Below are 18,975 nucleotides of genomic sequence, written 5' to 3'. Positions count from 1 at the left end.
CCAGGCATGGAAAACAAATACATACAACAAAGAACATAAAATAACCAAAATAGTATATACAAAATCAAAGTAAATGAGCAACTTAGTCTCCACTAAAAACTGGGGGAAAAGACCAGGTGCACCAGTAGGGTAGGTGTACTCTGCTTTTCTAGAAATACTTGCTGATTTGCTCAATTCAAGTCCAGGATAGAGGAACTATGGCACATTGAACATATCGGTTGTCGTGGTGATACACCGTAACCATCCACAAATTCATGGTCATTGATTTGATAGGAAGGTAAGATACAATCTCTGCAAAGGGAGATAATTCAACTAAAGAGTACTGAACTGCTCAATAAATTTTGATGAAATTTAGGCAATTGGTGTATCCCTTTAAAATGGTCTTAAACTTTTAACTTGAACATTGGTGCAAGTATGAACACTTTCCGAGAATTGCATATCTTAGTTGTAGTAGTACATGTAGAAATGTACTGAAAGTAGTACAGGTGAATGATCAAATACATCTTTATTCATTGTTCAACAAAAAAAAACAGGATATACAAACTAAAATTTTCAACAAAGCATATGGTAAAACAAACATTTTGGATTAAATCAAAAGCAAAATTCCTGCTCTGCATGATTTCCAAAAAAGCAAATCTCTAGATTAAATCTTCAATTTCAAGATCTTGCCAGCTATGAGAACTTATCTGTAACCAGTTATGAACAACACCTCATGTTATGAAACACACAAGTATAATGTGTAGTTGCATGTAAATAACATCTAACTCTAAGCACCAAGGATAGCCAAAGTTCATCTTCATGTTCTATTTTAAATCTTAACCAGCATAGGGGGAACCAGTGCTTGAGCTTTCTCTGCACCTTGTAATTGTTCAACAATCTTCAGAGCAAACTCAAAAGTAGTTCCTGGTCCTCGGCTGGTGATAAGTTTCCCATCACTGACTACTCGATCTTCTGAATACTTATAACCACCTAGAATAATGACAAATTTATTCCAAGTGTCAATTCATAATCAATTAAAAATAATATATGTTGTGTAATGGCTCAAATTAAACGTAATAATATGATAATTACTTGGAAAGAGTGAACAACCAAAATATTATCATGAGTGCCGAAGAACACCTGTATTTAACGAGTGTGCTGAACTTGTTTCCGCCACGAGTTAAATCCTCAAGTAACCAATTCATTACCCTATTATTAAACAGATTTTCTTCATAATTTATCAATATTTCCATGAATTTTAAATTCTGTGATTGGCGTATTGATATCAAAGTTGTGTCATTTTATTGGGAGAAAGTCCGAGAGTGAAATTACTGAATTTATTTCAGTGTGATTTATCGAAAATAAGAATAATGAATAAGGGGTATAAAATATCAGTTCATAGACTCTTTAATTTGGGGATTTGTCAACTCTATCATCCAAACGAATGGGAAATTTCCTTTTCGTTGGGAACCAAATTTTGCGGTTTACCAAACCCACAAACAATGGTACCCCATGAACAATAATACTTTCACAGTACTTGCCTTCTACCATCTTATCTTTTGTACTTGGGTGAGATGTTACCTGCTGCCCTCCACAAATCTTATGTGCTCCCAGTGCAGTGGGACCTACGTGTATTTTAAAAGAATAAAACAGTCAGAAAATAAATCTGTTTAAATAAAACTACATGTATTGTAAATACATGTATAGTGTATTGTAAATACATGTATAATGTATTGTAAATACATGTATAATGTATTGTAAATACATGTATACAATGTCACTACTTCAAATCTTAAACAAGTGAAAACAGCAATTTGTTACTAGAGTAATACATGTACATGGGCTGTCATGGCACTCCATGTATTAATATCCCTCAAAGTCTAATGATTGTATGGATTATGGTGTGTATGTATGGTATCAAGCACTAAAAGATATTACAGTAAAACCTCTCTTAACTGAACCTCTTTTGGGCTAGAATTTGGTTGATTTAGACAGTTGTTCGGGTTCATCCAGGTTCAAATTACATTTAGACAGACACAATGGGACTTATTTACAAGTCTGGTTTAGACAGGTTTTCAGTTTAATCAGGGTTTGGTTTAGACAGGTTTTCACTTTAAGCATGGTGTGGTTTAGATAGGTTTTCAGGTTCATCATGGTATGGTTTAGACAGGTTTTTTGGTTTAATAAGGAGTTGGTTCAGACAGGTTCACTGTATATGTTTTTTTTTGCCAATCCTTGACAATTACTCATTTTAAAGTGTCATAGAAATTATCAATTTGCTGTCAAAACTCAATTGATTTAATGAATCCATAAAAATGTTACACAAACTATTTGGTTTGCATGTTCTTGTATTATAAAGTCACCCAGAACCTGGCCTAAATCCACATTTTATGAGGTTTTATATCTATATTTGCAATGATGTCCTACTGTCTGCACATACATACCTGCACAGATAGCAGCAACATAACGTCCAGCCTCTTCTTGTTCTTTCAAAAGTTTTCCAACTACTGAAGACTGAAAAAGAAGACACTTTAAAGTTCAAGAAACAGTTTTTAGCCACATATTGCACAGCAGACAAGTGAAAGTGACAATTGATTGACAAAATCTTTTACCATGTTTGCTTAAGAGTGCAAATATTTGGATTTTTTTAACTTGTCCAAAGGGCAAGTTACTAGTATACTAATTTTTCACTTAAACCTGCTTGCTCCGTTCCATAAGAATCCAATCAAGAATTGAAATTTCAATAATGATTGTGATGAAATTATAACATAAAAAAATATTTTGACTAGAATTGAAGCGGTTAAATAACTTAATACTTGCAATAAGACGTAAAAGGTTACAAAAATAAATAAACATATCAATGAACAAATTACTTTCTATGAATTCTAACATTTGTCTCTGAAGGGTATGAAAAAAATTAAATCAAATGCCTAGATCAAACAATTAACCATTGATAATGTCATGGCACTTAGTAGAAATGTTTTGACAATGGATGACATTCTAGATTATGGTATAATTGATTGGTCATTTGATTTAGAGACAATTGCTTTCATATACAAAATCTTGTAATTCAAAATACAATGTTAAATGATCCTGTCTTTTGATTTATGACAATCATTTTCTTCTATAAAATATATTGTGATTCAAAACTGGTACTGCATCTTGTTAATACATTTTTTAATTCTAATATAACATGCTTCAAAGGTCTTTGGATCACAGCTGTGGTAAATTTTTGACCAATGTCACCATTTCATGCAAATAGGCTTCATCTTTAAAAAATAGAATAGTCCTTTTAGAATCGAAATAAATCATATCTCGTGATTAGATATTATTTATTACTTGACAGAGGTTATTAGCTCCACCTAGCCCTCCTGGACAAACAACTACGTCATATGGTCCTGTTTTTAGTGCTTCCTCCAAACTTGCATCAGGTACTATCTTGACCTTCCTGCTACACTCTACTGGACCACTTCCTGTTAGTCCAGCTAACATAACATCTATCTAAAATATTTAACAAAATTGGTGAACAATTAAGTAGCACTCCATCTAAGAATTATGCAAAATGTGATTCATGGTGGAAAAGCTTATATTTTTATTTTTTTTAATACTTTGTTTATAAATTGCAATAGTGAACAGAAAATAACATATGGTTTTTCATATAACCAGTGTTCTTAGGAGATAAAAATTATACAGAATGCACTGTAGATTTAAAAATTAAGGACGATAACTCTGTAAATGACACTCATCTATTGGATTTTCAATATTGATTTTCTCCTAAGAGCAAACAGATTGGAATAAATAATTACACATTTCATAATATAAACCCATAAAACAACTTAATTTCAAAAATAAAAATATGTAGCCTTTTAGGGGGTGTATCAAATTCTTCAGATTTTGCATGACTCTTACAAAGACAGCTACTTAAAGACATCAACCAAATGTTATGTACATACATGACTACGTATAGGGCCCAAATGAGAATTCTATAAATTTTCTGACTTTTTCAGACTTTCTCACAACAAAAATCAACATACAAAACATAAATGTAATTTTCTATGACTAAATTTACCTTGCCATGACTATTGGAGATTATTTATTCTAGAGCCCTGGTATATAAATTGCATAAAATTAGTTAACTATGTCAACCAATATATATGTTTATGAAAAGAAAATGATGATCGTTATTGACTTGCCAAGAGTATTCATGGGGATTTTTTCTTGTATGGTCCTGGTATAAAAATTGTAATAAAAATAGTAACAATTTCAATTATAATATATTTGTACATAGATATTAAATGAAAACTATGATCAATTAAACTTGGAAGCAGTGTTTGTATAGCAGTATTGTAAGCATTACAAAAATAGTAAGTGTATATTAAGATAAGAAGACCATGCATACGAATTCAATGCTTTTCATTTTTATATCAATCATAGACATTTTACTTGCATGTGCATCATGATTGTAAACAAAAACAGTATCTTATCTTCAGACCAATTTAACTTATAGTGACAAAAATACTGTATTTTGTTGAAAGTTCCAGATCTTATTGAAAAGAGTGAAAGGCACACTCTCTTTCATAGTTCAAGTTGTACTGAGATGAAGAAAGGTGAAGCTGTGCAACTTCATTCAGTGTACAAAAAAACAAAAAAACAAAAAAAAAAAAATCAATATTCTTTTGAAGAACTGAGCTGAAACAAGCATGGCTTCAAGGGATGAACCTAGCATAAACCCCTTAAAATTAAAATATGTTGTTATGACCTTGAATTTTGTTTACAAAAAGAAAACCAATAATTATTGCAGCTCACTCTACTAAGGACTACATACATACATGAAATAAACAATGAAAATCTGAACAAAAGATTTTGAAAGTTTGGTTATTTAAAATATTAAAGGAAAACATTTATTCTTATGTTTTGTTTTCTTTCAACAAGAAAAAAACCCAGATCTGTTAACTAACAAATTAAAAAAAAACTGGCCTAACAAGTCAAAGAACTTAATATATCAAATTTAAATAAAGTTTACTTGACTTTGACTTGACATGCATGTAGCATGTGGAAAAAAAAAACAAACACACAAAATAAACAACAACTAAAAACTTCTAACAGCAATTAATGAAAAAAATTGTCCCCTACTGATCAATCTTTTATATATTCCGGAAGAAGGGAAAATTCATCAGATAACAACTTGAGTAACTTGGCAGTTCAGGCAGTATTTCCGTTCCACAAGTTTCTCTCAAATATAAACCTAGATCACCAGTGACATCTTCCGTCCATTGATTGGCTGAGTGGATATGACATTATTTTATTTATCAATATCCATTTTAAAATTCATATTTAAAAGAAGCAATATTTCAGTAACTCTTTCAAATTACTTATATTATTTTTCGATACAAATGCACAATGATTAAGTTAATTAAGATAATTTCATCTTGGTTTTCATTTTATTTCATAAGCAGCAATTTACTCGGTGGTGACCTGAGGCCGAGTCAATGTTTTTAGGGATCCAAGGGTCGCTTATCATATTGACCAGGGAACCAGATTAACCCGAGAAACTTTTTGTTAAAGCAAACCTTAATAGACCCTTAAAAGACTTAAAGGTTATTAGCTAAGGTATTAAAAAAACAGCTTAGCTACATATACTGTCAGTTGAACTTGAAGAGATGAAACAAAACCTTGCATGCAATGCCGACGGTATGAAAAAATGCAATACCCCTCCTCGTCTCATTACATCAACGGTAATGACAGTTTCCATTTCTTCTGCTCCTTCTGACAGTAAAACCAGTGCTTTTGGCATTTTTGTTAACGTAAACAAACTAGATCGGAATAAGCGATTTAGATGGGGAAAACAGAGCAGGGGAAAGAAATATAAGGAAATTAGTTAGTCTCGAGCACTTATAGACTTCTCTTCTAATTCGAATCCACGTTTTTACAAGCGGTCTTGAGATGAAGATGTGTTGAATAGCTAAGAAAACAAACCTTAACAATGTTCTTGGTATTTTTTAAGGATTTTTTCGATAAAATTTAGACTATCGTAAAGGAAAAAATGCTTAAAATGCAGTAGTCAATACATTTAAAAGACTTAACATTTTTATTTTTTTAGTAACCAAATTGGAGATTTCGGATGTTTGGTTGTTAAGCACCACTAGGCATGCGCAACATCTGCCGCGGACCAAAATAACTTGTCTATTCTGCTTTTAAAATGGGAAAACAATAGAATTAGGTTGAATATCCAGCACCACGTGAACAGTCTCATCTTTGCACATCATCTTCTTTTCACGATCTTGCAAAACAAACGGAAACATTGCTTGAAAATCGGGAGCACGTGGGCAGTGGGCACCTGCTACACAAATATTTGGTAACCGGAGCAGCAACCAAATGTAAACAACTATCTGTTCAATAATTTTAGTAAAAATGAAGGCTTATTTGAAAGGAAATGATGGAACTGTATTTACATTGGCCCCAAAAGTAACAACAATAGGACGTGAAAGTTGTGATATAAATCTACAGGTAAAACATTTTTTTCTATATAATCTATTATATTCATTCATGAATAACCAATAGGAGTAAAACTGTTGATGTGTTGTTAATATTTTATGTCTCTGTGTCAACGTATTCTGCTTTTATCTTTTGTGACAACATTGTACAAATGTGTGTAAATAAAGATAAAAAAACTCTAAACCAGAATGTACAGTATAATCAAAGAATCAAGACCATTAGAAACATTTACAATTTATGTCATGCCAGTTACCCTTATACATATACAATTGATCTGGAATACCCATTGATTTGTTCCTGTACCCTTGGCCTATGATCTCTAAAGGCACAATCCAGCCTATCAATATAATTACAAGATACTTGCTGTAACAGACATGCACATCAAATAACATAAAGTAACTAAAATCATACATACAAAGTAACAAAAGCAAATTAGCAACTCTGATTCCATTAAAAATGGGAGCATGTACCTGGTGCACAGGTAAGGTAAGGATCCTCTGCTTTTCTAAAAACACCCGCCGAGTTGCTCATAAGAAGTCAAGTCTGGGGTAGACACACGAGGAAAGGAAAACTATGACCCGTTGAATAAACAGTTTTCATGGTGCAGATGGATACACCATAATGATCCAAGAGTTCATGATAGCGACCATAAAACTTCTGTAGTGATGACTTCAATCTTGTAGCAACATAACCCTGTTCCAGAAGCCTATTTGTTAGAGTTCTAGCGCGATACAAAAAGTCTGCGTAGTTTCGGCAAGTTCTGGCATAACATATGAGTTGTGATATGAACACTCCATACGCAGGTGCTGAAGGGATTTTGCCACATATGGACACATCAAAACATCTTCAAGAGAGTCTTCATTGCCAACGTGAAGAGAATAGTCATGCTACATGTAGCTAGTGGTGCACAGATAATACAGTTATTGGTCATTTGGGGAGCTTCATCTCGATGATTGATTTCAAGATACAAAGATTGATTCCTTTATGTCTTAAAATATAAAGATTTTGTTTTTATTCTTCTTTTCAAAGTCATCTTATATGTTGTCTGTTGGCCTGGGATGGACAGGCTTCAAGTTAACACATGGCTTTATTGATGATGATTTCACACATTAACATAAGATATGATATTATCCAAACTAGGTAATGGAGGCATTCTGGCAATAGGATAGTGAAGGGTCATCTTAATCAAACTCACTAACACCGATCATTGACCATCCGCCAATATTGATACAACAATCATCAATCCAGAAATTTTTATTGAATTCCCAACACTAATGTCAGCATTAATCTTAGATAACAAATAAAACACACATTCACATGTAAATATTACACTATATAAAACATCTAGGATAGATATTAAGTTACTGGTCAAAATGGATTCAGTACATCCATATTAATTGACCTGTATTGTATTCTGTTATTAGTGCACATAGATGTTTCTGTACATTTCGTTTTAACAGCTAGTAGTACCAACCCTAATAATAGTTTTCCTGCTTTCTGTAGGCACAGGGAGTTGACCTACAACACAGTGTTATTGAATACAGTGAGCAGGAAGATGGATATGTATTACAAGACTTAAACACTGCACAGGGTACTTATGTGAATGAATGTAGAGTACAGAATGCTACTGTTCGATTAGCTCCTGGTGATTTGCTCAAATTTGGATATAATGGTGTACCTTTTACATTGGAAATTGAAAATCCCCCACCGGTATGTATACTCTTTTTTGTAGAATTAGTGTTTATTTATTTAACAATTGCTTTAGTTTGATTATTAAAATTAATTTGTTTGAAATATCATTATGTACAGTGACTGCAATTTATATTTTCATATTTAAAGCAGATTTTGGCATGTTAGTATCATTATGTTTCTTTTCTGCAGTGTCTGGAATTTACATGTTAATATACCAAACCTTTTTTATTTGTTGATACTGCAGTCAAAGTTTTATACTGTAATACATTTTGACTTGAGCTTTCACTCAGGCATATAAGAAACTGTCTGTTCAGGGTAACACAGAAAAAAAATCAGTATAGGGGTATCTTTATTTGAATTAACTGCAGTTTGTTTTCTGACACATCTCTCCCTGAATATTGGAGTACCACCTGCTTCCAGAAATGTTCTTCTTTTAACAAATTTGGTTATAAGAAAATTGGGTCAGTCTAGAGGCAGTAGGACTAGGTTAGGTTACCCTTAACTCCTATTTTTTAGGTTGCATATATTTGGCAAATCTTTACATATCAAGTCAGAATGTAAGAAATGAAAAGTTAACACTTGTACATATCGATTTTCCATCTGCCTGAACCACTGCTTCATTTATAATTAACAAAATCTTGATTGTTTTAAACCAACCACTTAGATTTGTGTGCAAGGCATTTTATACCTTCATTATTAATGATGTTATCCATGAATTAACATGTTAGTTTATACAAAGTCCTCATGAAATTACCTAATTCTTGTTAGCAGAATACAGAAAAAAGACATGACTAAAAAAATAACTTAAAGAAACCTGTTGGGTTTTTATGGATTCTAATTTTTAATTTTACTAATTAAGGAGAGACAGTTTATGCCAAGCCAGCTGCGATCATCAACACAGGTAGGGGAGATAACTCTAAAAACTTGCATGGTGATAGACTTGTACTCTTGTACTTATACTGAAACAGCTTTCCCAAATGCAGTTTAATTTGGAATATTTTATTTTTCTGAGATGTTATTTAGAAATGATAACTGTCAAACTTATAATTCTTGTTTTTAAGGTCTGTGCGCCTCATGTATATAAATCCCGGATATAAAAACCTAATACAAATAGTGCTTCTGTATTTATTTGTTTATTTTTTTTTTTTGAAATGCAATGTTCATCAGACTTTTTGTTTGCCCTATCAAGATTAAAACATAAATGATTCATCAGAAATGAAAGTATTCAGCATCGTTGATGGGCAGACAACTGCATTTGAGGGATCTGTTTTCTGGAAAATGTATCTGGTATTGGTGGTGGTTATTCGGGTCTTCCAAACAGTATTTTGGAGACTTATTCTTTTCCTCATTGTATTTTTGAACCATGATCACAAATCTTTTTAATGTAGATATGAACTATTCTTCTGTATTCTGTCTCCATACTGTAGAAGCATGCTTTTAATTATGGTAACCATCTGTAGTCCATTGCACACAATCCGTTTTTAAGAATGTAGAACTTTACATTGATATCTTACACAATACGAATAGCAAGCATTGGATAATAGTACATAGTTAGTTTTGCAATTTTCACAAGGAAGTAATATTAAAGTATTATCTCCTTCAAGAAACCTTAAATGAATATGTGCATGTACATTGTACAAATTTTTCCAGTTAGCTTTCCCAGATTTTAGATTAATATATGTTTTGACAAATGGTTTTTATAATTATTATTCTGTGGGTCAAGTTAATGAATACATGAATTTGAAACCACACAGCTATTAGGTGATCCCCTCCCTAATATGAATCGCTGCTTCTTTTCTCATTTCTATATAGACTTTGATAAAGCCAGTATATTAGTTTTCTGATTCTTTCTTTTCCATCTATTTATTCACTAGACCTCATTTTATCAATTAGCCAGATTTCAGGTATGTTTCTAATGTTATCTTTGTGTAAAACCTGGGATGTGCTTCCTGTGTAGTTATTTTGTCACATATGATTTCAAGTATATTTCCATATTATGCTTGTGTCACACTGGAGGTTTCAGGTTTCTATGTGTCAATATCTGAGATTTCAAGTACAAGTATGATTTCCTGTTTTTCATTGTGGCACATCTGAGATTTTCAATTTCAAGAATGATTCCATGTTCATATGAGATTTCAAGTAGGATTCCCTGTTTTTTTGTTATGGCACATCTGAGATTTCAAGTATGATTCCCTGTTTTTTTGTTGTGGCACATCTGAGATTTCAAGTACAAATATAATTCCATGTTTTTGTTGTGGCATATGTGAGATATCAAGTAGGGTTCCATGTTTTTTTGTTGTGGCACATCTGAGATTTCAAGTAGGATTCCCTGTTTTTCATTGTGGCACGTCTGAGATTTCAAGTACAAGTATAGTTCCCAGTTTTTCATTGTGGCACATCTGAGATTTTCAATTTCAAGAATGATTCCCTGTTCATCTGAGAGTTCTAGTAGGATTCCCTGTTTTTTTTGTTGTGGCACATCAGAGATTTCAAGTATGATTCACTGTTTTTTTGTTGTGGCACGTCTGAGATTTCAAGGACAACTATGATTCCCTGTTTTTCATTGTGGCACATCTGAGATTTTCAATTTCAAATATGATTTTCTGTTTTTCATTGTGGCACATCTGAGATTTCAAGTATGATTCCCTGTTTTTTTGTTGTGGCACATCTGAGATTTCAAATACAAGTATGATTCCCTGTTTTTCATTGTGGCACATCTGAGATTTCAAGTATGATTCCCTGTTTTTTTGTTGTCGCACATCTGATATTACAAGTATGAATCCATGTTTTTCGTTGTGGCACATGTGAGATTTCAAGTACAAGTATGATTTCCTGTTTTTTGTTCTGGTAGATGTGAGATTTCAAGTACAAGTATGATTCCCGTTTTTTGTTGTGGGACATCTGAGACTTCCAAGTTAATTCCCTGTTTTTTGTTGTGGCACATGTGAGATTTCAAGTACAAGTGTGTGTCCCTGTCTTCATTTTGTCACACCTGAGCATTCAAGTAAGATTCTGACTTTTATAGAAGAATTAATACACATGTATTAGTGTGTGTCACACTTGAAATAATAGTGAGTTCATTATAATCTTAGTGTTATACTTCAGACTCTATGAACATGAAGTGTCCCTTAAAATTATATTTGGCACATCTGACATACTGCAGTTACATTGGCATGTATGTTACACCTGAAATTTGTAATATGCTACCTGCCTACTATTTAGTGAAATTCAATGTTATTTTTTGTCTGACACTCTTGAGAGAATTGGTATGTTTTCATTTTAATGAGGTATTTGAGAATGAAACTATTGATACTATTGTTATTTTTTGTGTTACTCGTAAGATTTTGGTATGATACCTAGTTATTTTTTGTTTTGTTTCTTTCTTTGAATGAAGGGCTCTATCTCTGTGTTACATCTAAAATCGTAATTAAGTTTTCATTAAATTTTTATGTCACACCTGAGATTTTAAGTAATTTTCTATGATCATTGCATCACAGTTGAGATTTTTGGTAATGTCCTGTGTCATCTTTGCTTTTATTCTGTGCCTTCTTTTTTATAAGTTATTGATACAATGTACATTGTACCAGTTATACTCAGCTACATTAAATATGTAGACTTAGTTGACCATAATTTTGAATGAAGTAAATACATTACCATATATATACTAATGAAAAAGGATAGTTTATTGCAGTTATAATTTACCTTGAGCTTTAAGTTAATACAAGTACAAATATAGATATATGTGACAATTGTTATTCAATTGAAAACCTCTTAAAGTTTAAAAACCTTCATGAATTGAGTTACCTCCCTTTGGTTTTGAGAAGTACACATTTTTTAACATGGTTGCCAAGGAAGTACATTATTAACAAGTGATAAATTTCAACTCTACTAGATATTACATAATAATCTATTGATATCTAGTGATCTACTTGATCAGTTACACACACCTACATGTTAAACAGCTTTTGTAGCAGTTCCCAGACCATGAAAATATTATAAATGGGACATGAATACAAATATGTCATTATAAAGTAATTTTGAAATCAATTTTGGGGATTTTATGCTTCACATCTTTATGAACTTGTCAAAAAGAACTAATTCTTGGTTGAGTTAAATGTTTCACATTTTGTCATGTCTCACATGTAGAGCATTTTCATGTACTTTTAATGACTGCTGGATACACTGAAAACATTTATATTATTAATGATAAAATTGTCCCAGACTAATATCAAGCTTTACAAAAAACGACAAAATTTGGTAAGATCATAAAAATTCAAAAGGACTATTTGCAGTGTAACTTATGTTTAAAGAAGAACCACAACTGTGACTTCTTTCCTGGTAAGCACTCTCATGTTTATACATTTCTCATGCCCCATGCAGGTCTGGGTGTTAAAAGAATAGGCCTGCAGCAGTGCTAAGCTTGTCGTAATAGGCGACTAAATACTGCTCAGAAACCTAGCCAGGGGCTGGGCGCTCTGCCCACAGAACAACTGGGATGTGTGCCCCAGGTGGTGGAGTGGGGTACCCCTGGCATGCTACATGCTGGGGTTGTCAGGCTATAATACGGAAAACCTGACTGCAAACCACAGTGGTGCACCGTGTTGAGAAAGATGTCACGTTCCTCACACGTTAAAGAACCCTGCTGTGGTATTCGATAGGAGTAGAAACCTTTGCGCTCCGCCACAGGAGGCTAAATTACCCGACCTTACCCATCCCTCCTTTTTTCTAGTGGCAATCAAAATTTGTCAACCCTATTATCCTTGTGTCCCATCCTTTTTTTTCATTTCATCGTCATTTCAGGTTCATTTTATCATCCATTTCATGTTCATCGTCTCAATATGGCTGAAATCTTGCTGCTTGGACTTTAAACCCCAACAATCAATCAATCATTTAATTATCAAAGATTTTGAATTTATATATTTTGAAGTTATAACCATCAATAAATTTTAACACCAGCACACTAATCAATCATTGATTTGGAAGATATATGCTCAATAGAATTCAATTTTTTATCTATGCTCAAGTTGATATATGAGGCTAGGTATTCTTTCATTTGTTCTTGAAATTTTTATCTGTGACTGTGTTATTGGTATTTCTTGAAGTACATGTACATCTTGTCTTTTTATTATCATTCTTTTGAAGTTTTTGATGGATCTGTCCAATCTAAGCTCTTGTCTTCATACAAACATTCAATCCCTTAATTTTTATTGAAAGATGTTATTTTATGAAGACAAATTAGCTGGCTCACTGAATGTGTGAAAGAATCAGTAAAACAATGGAATAAGTCTAAAAGCATTCGACAATGGTCAATGGATTTTTTTTTTAAGTGGACAGTGGCTCAAAAGTTGATATAGTAAAGTGCTTATTTCAACAAGCTGTGATCTCCCCAGGACCATATATAATGTGGCTCAGAAGTGCTTATTTCAACAAGCTGTGATCTCCCCAGGACCATATATAATGTGGCTCAGAAGGCCTAATTTCAACCAGCTGTGATTTCCCCAGGACCATATATAATGTGGCTCAGAAGGCCTTATTTCAACCAGCTGTGAATTCCCCAGACCATATATAATGTAGCATCACATTGCCTTTCCAGTTTATTTTTTTACCTGGATGCTATAGAAAAAGAACTTCCCATAGTGACTAATACAAATATCATGCTAAAATTTTTAGATGCAAGATGCTATATTGAAGTTGAGGGATTACCAGGATCCTATCTGTAAATCACTTAACAAGCTGTTACATATTCTTTAGGTTTGTAAATTTATTAGAATTGAAAGCATAATAATAGGCTGTCTGTTTGAAATATGCATAAATATCTGTAAAAAAAAAAAGGGAAAAGCCATGTCTTCATGTATATGATTGTTTCAACAATTGGTATTTAATTAACAAAAGTTCAATTTGACACCTTTCCTCCTATAACCCAGTTAATAGATGGAATACACATAATATTTGTACCCATTGTAGGTTTAATTTCTTTGATGGTTTACTAATAGGCTTACCTTGTTAAAGGTTTTAAATCCCCCATCAAAAGATTGTATAAGCGTAACTCTAAGATCAGCCGAGCGGTTGTTCCGTCAGTATTTGGTGCTATATATTGAATCACAGCCTATTAATTATAGAATATTTTAGATGATATCTCTATGTGCGACTTCAGACATGTTGACAGTGTACATGAAGACTTGATCTTAATAAAGAAGTGAAGTTTTGTCGTTAACGTTCTATATTTTTCAACTTTAGGATATATACCGAAATTACAGAACAATGACTTTCAAAATTCCTGAAGGCTTAAAGACCTTTTTTTTCTGAGTGAATTAATTGGCTTTAAAGTTAGAATGGAAATTGGACAATTATTTCTGAGTGGCGATAAGTCATCATGATTGTTACTTTGGAGTATTTTTTAACAATTGATTTTTTAAAGTAAACAATTTTGGCACTGGTATTTGGATATGAATTAGTGATAAGGAAAGTACACAAAATATTCAGAAACCATGTTCAAGGATGTTTTAACACTTAACCGGTTTAGATAAATGTTGTTTTAAAGGTTTATCTGTGCAATAAAATACCTCAACTCTAAACTTGATGGATTGAGAGAAAAAACAAAAACAAAACCCTTGTGAGCAGTTTTTTTTAAATTCTAATAAGAATTTTTTTTAGGTATTTGTTTTGGAAAAAATGGTAGTGAATTATAAGGATGTGTATTGATTAAGATATTACCATGCAGTGGTGAAAATCCTGACTTGTATGCGGTTCAATTTTCTATTGTGGGATTACAATTTATCGCCTTGGATTATCGCCACCTCAAAGTTATGACATATTACAACAATAAGGTAATTGTTTTCTTTTGGTATTAAAGAATTAAATAGCTGGAAAAAACCATGCGTATTCATGTCCAGATTTAATTAGTTAAAATTTCACTGTAATATATTTGATAGCTGTGTAAACTTTACAATGTTTCCTTCACTTCACTTCACTTTTAAGTAGGAATGGTAAAAATTATTCTGCTTTGAAGAAGAAAGTTAATTATTGTGTTATGCACCCTCTGCTTCCAACTTTTTGGGAAAGTCAAAACCCTGCTTTTTTCGTTGAAAGAAGAAAGTTACATGTAAATATGTAATACACCCTCTCCTTCCAAAGATTCAAAGTGAAAAAAAAAGCGTGTGCACCTGGTCCAATGGGACTTGTACATTTATTAAACAGTTCAAAGTTTCACTTTTTCTACATTATGCATGTTATGAGCACTCCACTTTTAAGTTGGGTGGACTTTTGATTAAAAAAAAACAAGTATAAAGTAGAACTTTCAAAGTCTTGAAGTGAAAAAAAAAGAGCTTAGCTGCTTCCTGATTGAAGATGACCTGTATTTAATGGTCCAAAGCATTGTGCTAATGTTTGAACATATTAGATACTTACGCCAACAAAAAGTTTTAGATATACAGAATTCTGCACAATTCATTTTCAAGGGTAGACAAGTTCCCTTTTACACTGGATTTCTTACAAGAGGTGCACTTGATAGCCCAGGCCTTGGTGCCACAAAACTTTAAAAATACTTAAGTCCGAGAATATTCTTAGCTTCCATGGTAACCCCTATGAAAGTATTCGAAATTGATAACATCGCAAACAGTTTTAAACTGTATAAAATTTTCTCAGACTTCAATAATTTTTGTGATACTTGGGCCTGTATTTCATATTTTTGCGACTGTTGCTAAAATGTTTAAATTGAGTGCTGAAATTCATGAATAATTATTTCCATACCAACTCTTGAACAGGATAACACTTTTTCTCAATTTTCATTGTTAACTTGTTATTGTTCATTATCGCCTTCAGGTAATCAAAAAAGATAAACAACTATTTCTACACAGAATTTGTATACAGCAAACAATGTCTCATATAAATCATTTAATTTTTATGTGCAGTACCAAACGTATTATGGAAAGTTTTTTGTGTTACAAGGTCCCCTTTTCAAACTTCCCAAATCCCAAATTTTCTTCTTGAATGCTATGTAATATAACAAACAACCCTTTTCATTGAGTTTCATTATTTGATTGACTACAGACTGAAAAGAGCAACTCCATATGTGGTTGGAATTTATTCATCAATTTAAATTTAATTTGTGTAACATGCATTTGGTGCACAGCAATGGGAAGATTATGAATCTAATAGATAAATGACCCCCTAGTTACAAAGGCATGCCTTATATTTGACAAGCTATTGTATATAGAGTTCAGAAAGATAAGTTTTTAAATGGTTTGAAATGATAGGTACAAGCTTAACATGGTATTTAAAACAATGTGGGAAAAACTTGTAGATTTGAGGCGTGAAGAAACAACATTATTTGTACATAGAAACTGTTGAGTCAACACAGCAAAGCAATTTAATTTAAACTTTAAACCATTTTTAAATACATTCAATTAGTTATAATCAATAGCCTCTACAAAAGTTCTATATCAATTCTTTTCAGCTTTCTAATTTCTATAAAGTATTTTTTTTTTATTCTTCTTAAAATGTTTCTCCACTTGAGTATCAATGATCATTTTTGTATTTCTTAACAATATGGCTGCGTCTCAGTCTATAGAATTACATCATATTTAAGAGAATGATATACAGCCTTCAGAGTTAACATGGACGGTTTTTTTTTTTTAGATTTAGACCTATCAGGGTCTGACATAACCATAATTCAATGTGTTCAACTACAAGACAGACCTAAGGATCTTATGAATTCTACTTATGTTTTTTTTTAAAGTAGGTTCACTTTCTATTATTGTGAGACTTGTAACCACACAAAAAATTAGGTAGAATCAGGGTATGAGAAAATTTTCACTACCCATTGAAGGTCCGTAGACTGACTTTTATTTATTTTTTTGTTTGTTCTATTTTCAGTTTTGTATGGTGTCTCTTGGACACATTCCCCATTTCATTTTTTTCCTCTGCATGTATTTAGAAGGAGTTAGACTTATTAATAATGTCTTTACTTCTTTATGTAAAGGCTTTTTTTTTTTTTTTTTTTAAATATTATTGTTTAAAATCTTTAACTTTTCACTATGAAAAATTATGGGATAATTTAAATAATTTTTACAAAATTAAGTGAAGGGATATTGATCTTAATCATCCCAAAATGTGAAAACTTGTAAAATTTTGGAGCTCCTGGTACATTAAGTACCTGTCCACTTAAAATTCAGACACTACCAAAGGTAAAGTGATTCATAGTGTAGAAAACCCCTCAAACAAATGGTGCTTTTTCAGTCTACATGTGCTACATTTTTACATAATGATATTCATTGCTGTATTCAGATCTGAACTTTTGAGAAAATCATACATTTATCTCTCACTAAAATCAACCAAATCTAACAAAATCAAGAACAATAACTCTTTCATTGTGCCAAATTCATGTACAATCTATATAATTTTAATTTCAAAAGTGCAATAATCAAACTATAAACTAAGAATGGTTATGCGATCAGTAACTGTTTCTGAAAAAGAAATAAAACTCAATTCGATGGATTTTTGATATGCATGAATTACATCCTGTCTGATTTTTAGAAAGACCAATGCGTAAATCATGTGCTCGATTCAGTTCATTATTTCCAAGATTAGTATTGCTACATTTTTATGTAGTTTCCTTTGAAGTTAATTTTGCTTTGAATACAATGGAACTATTACTGCATCATTGACGCTCCCATTGGGCTATACCAATTGAGTATGATTTCTTCAAATGTCAAAAAATCGACAAACAATACTTTTATTAAGCTTTCTCTTTAAGTAACAGTGTTTTGCATGTTAGTAAGAGAATATAATAGGACCAAATTAGACTCCCAGCAGGAAAAACTTCCAAATGATGTCGCATAATTGAATATTTCAATTTAGCAGACTAAGATGCCCATGGTGATACATGTTTAGTTGATTACAACAGCTATAATCAATATTTTCTTTTTAGTACGTCTGATTGATAAAACCTGATTAAAGAGGATCTATAATATTTTGGATAAACAGTAGAAAACAGACAATTTATTTTTACTTTGAAGTCCCCAAATGTTCCTGATAAGGCAAACTAATATGAATTTATTGGATAAACAGTAAATTATTAATAGTGAAGTTTAATATTGTGATATTAGGGTATGCATTATGTCTTATTTGTTTTTGTTACAACTAAAAATTTTTGATAAACAATATTGACTTGTACTAACTAAATCACATGGAAAATGTTTTTTTTATTTAGTGAGACAATCATACAACTGAGTTAATGAAATTGAACTTGATTGCTTTTTATAATTAAATGTTATGGCTGGCTCCTCTCACTGAACTTCTGTAATATGATGTTAGTGATACTTGTAACTGTATGATGAGAAAGTCATTACTTTAATAAAGAGGCTTAATGTAAACTCAAAGATTAGAAAGGTACACCATTTGTACTCTAAGAATAAAAATTGTCCCATGATAGATTGAAATGTGTACTAGATATTTTATTGAATTATTGAATAACTTGGGAAATGGCTGAAAAAGCACAACTTCAAAAGAATGCTTAATGAATTTTGATGAAATTTTACAGGAAGGTTAGGTATTTTAAGATGTACAAGAAGCAAAATAATAGTTTTGATGCATTTATAGTGAGATTATTTAACTTGAGGTTGTCTAGTTACAGTGATGGGTATCCTTTTTGTGTACTTGGAGTATTTCTAGTTTTAAAATGGTATTTGCATTGATGGATTTCTAAGTTGTGACTTCAATTAAGCCTCGAGGGCTTACAATATTTTGTGCAATCAAAATATTTGGTGTGTATAGACAATTTCTTGTTTGTATATATGTTTTTCTATTTTT

At 31.9% G+C, this 18,975-nt stretch overlaps 2 protein-coding genes across 5 annotated transcripts in view; one reads left to right on the top strand and one right to left on the bottom strand.

Annotated features, from left to right (window-relative positions):
• Nucleotides 1-490: 490 nt before the first annotated feature.
• Nucleotides 491-5,872, bottom strand: LOC148601039 (Parkinson disease protein 7 homolog). The gene is made up of 5 exons (XM_088554628.1): nt 5,690-5,872; nt 3,319-3,480; nt 2,424-2,493; nt 1,521-1,604; nt 491-969 (listed from the first exon to the last, which is right to left on the bottom strand). Exons 1-5 carry the CDS (start codon nt 5,771-5,773, stop codon nt 809-811), a joined length of 561 nt encoding a protein of 186 aa, XP_088410754.1. The 5' UTR covers nt 5,774-5,872; the 3' UTR covers nt 491-808.
• A 240-nt stretch (nt 5,873-6,112) lies between these two features.
• Nucleotides 6,113-18,975, top strand: part of LOC148601038 (forkhead-associated domain-containing protein 1-like) — a 38,553-nt gene continuing 25,690 nt past the window's right edge. For 2 of the 4 annotated variants that reach the window (XM_088554223.1, XM_088554221.1), the window contains exons 1-3: nt 6,113-6,486; nt 7,978-8,184; nt 9,026-9,067. In XM_088554223.1, the coding sequence (XP_088410349.1) occupies nt 6,391-6,486; nt 7,978-8,184; nt 9,026-9,067 (345 nt within the window). In that variant the 5' untranslated portion in view covers nt 6,113-6,390. Of the gene's footprint in view, nt 6,487-7,977; nt 8,185-9,025; nt 9,068-14,298; nt 14,994-18,975 lie in introns of those variants that run through there. The other 2 variants (XM_088554222.1, XM_088554224.1) reach the window with 2 other exon arrangements.

This window comes from Perna viridis, chromosome 12, assembly GCF_037379345.1.
Source record: "Perna viridis isolate PV_CMFRI_1.1 ecotype Kerala chromosome 12, ASM3737934v1, whole genome shotgun sequence".
Lineage (NCBI taxonomy): Eukaryota > Metazoa > Mollusca > Bivalvia > Mytilida > Mytilidae > Perna > Perna viridis.
The sequence above is the reverse complement of the archived record's forward strand: the minus strand, read 5'-3'. Positions and strand labels throughout refer to the sequence as shown.

What these genes read in the sequence shown, in the direction of transcription:
- LOC148601039 (XM_088554628.1), bottom strand. Translation starts at nt 5,773, where the DNA reads ATGCCAAAAGCACTGGTTTTACTGTCAGAAGGAGCAGAAGAAATGGAA. An exon ending in GAGCTAATAACCTCTGTCAA is followed by an intron (nt 2,494 to 3,318) that starts GTAATAAATAAT and finishes CTTCTTTTTCAG; the next exon opens with TCTTCAGTAGTTGGAAAACT. An exon ending in TGTTGCTGCTATCTGTGCAG is followed by an intron (nt 1,605 to 2,423) that starts GTATGTATGTGC and finishes AAATACACGTAG; the next exon opens with GTCCCACTGCACTGGGAGCA.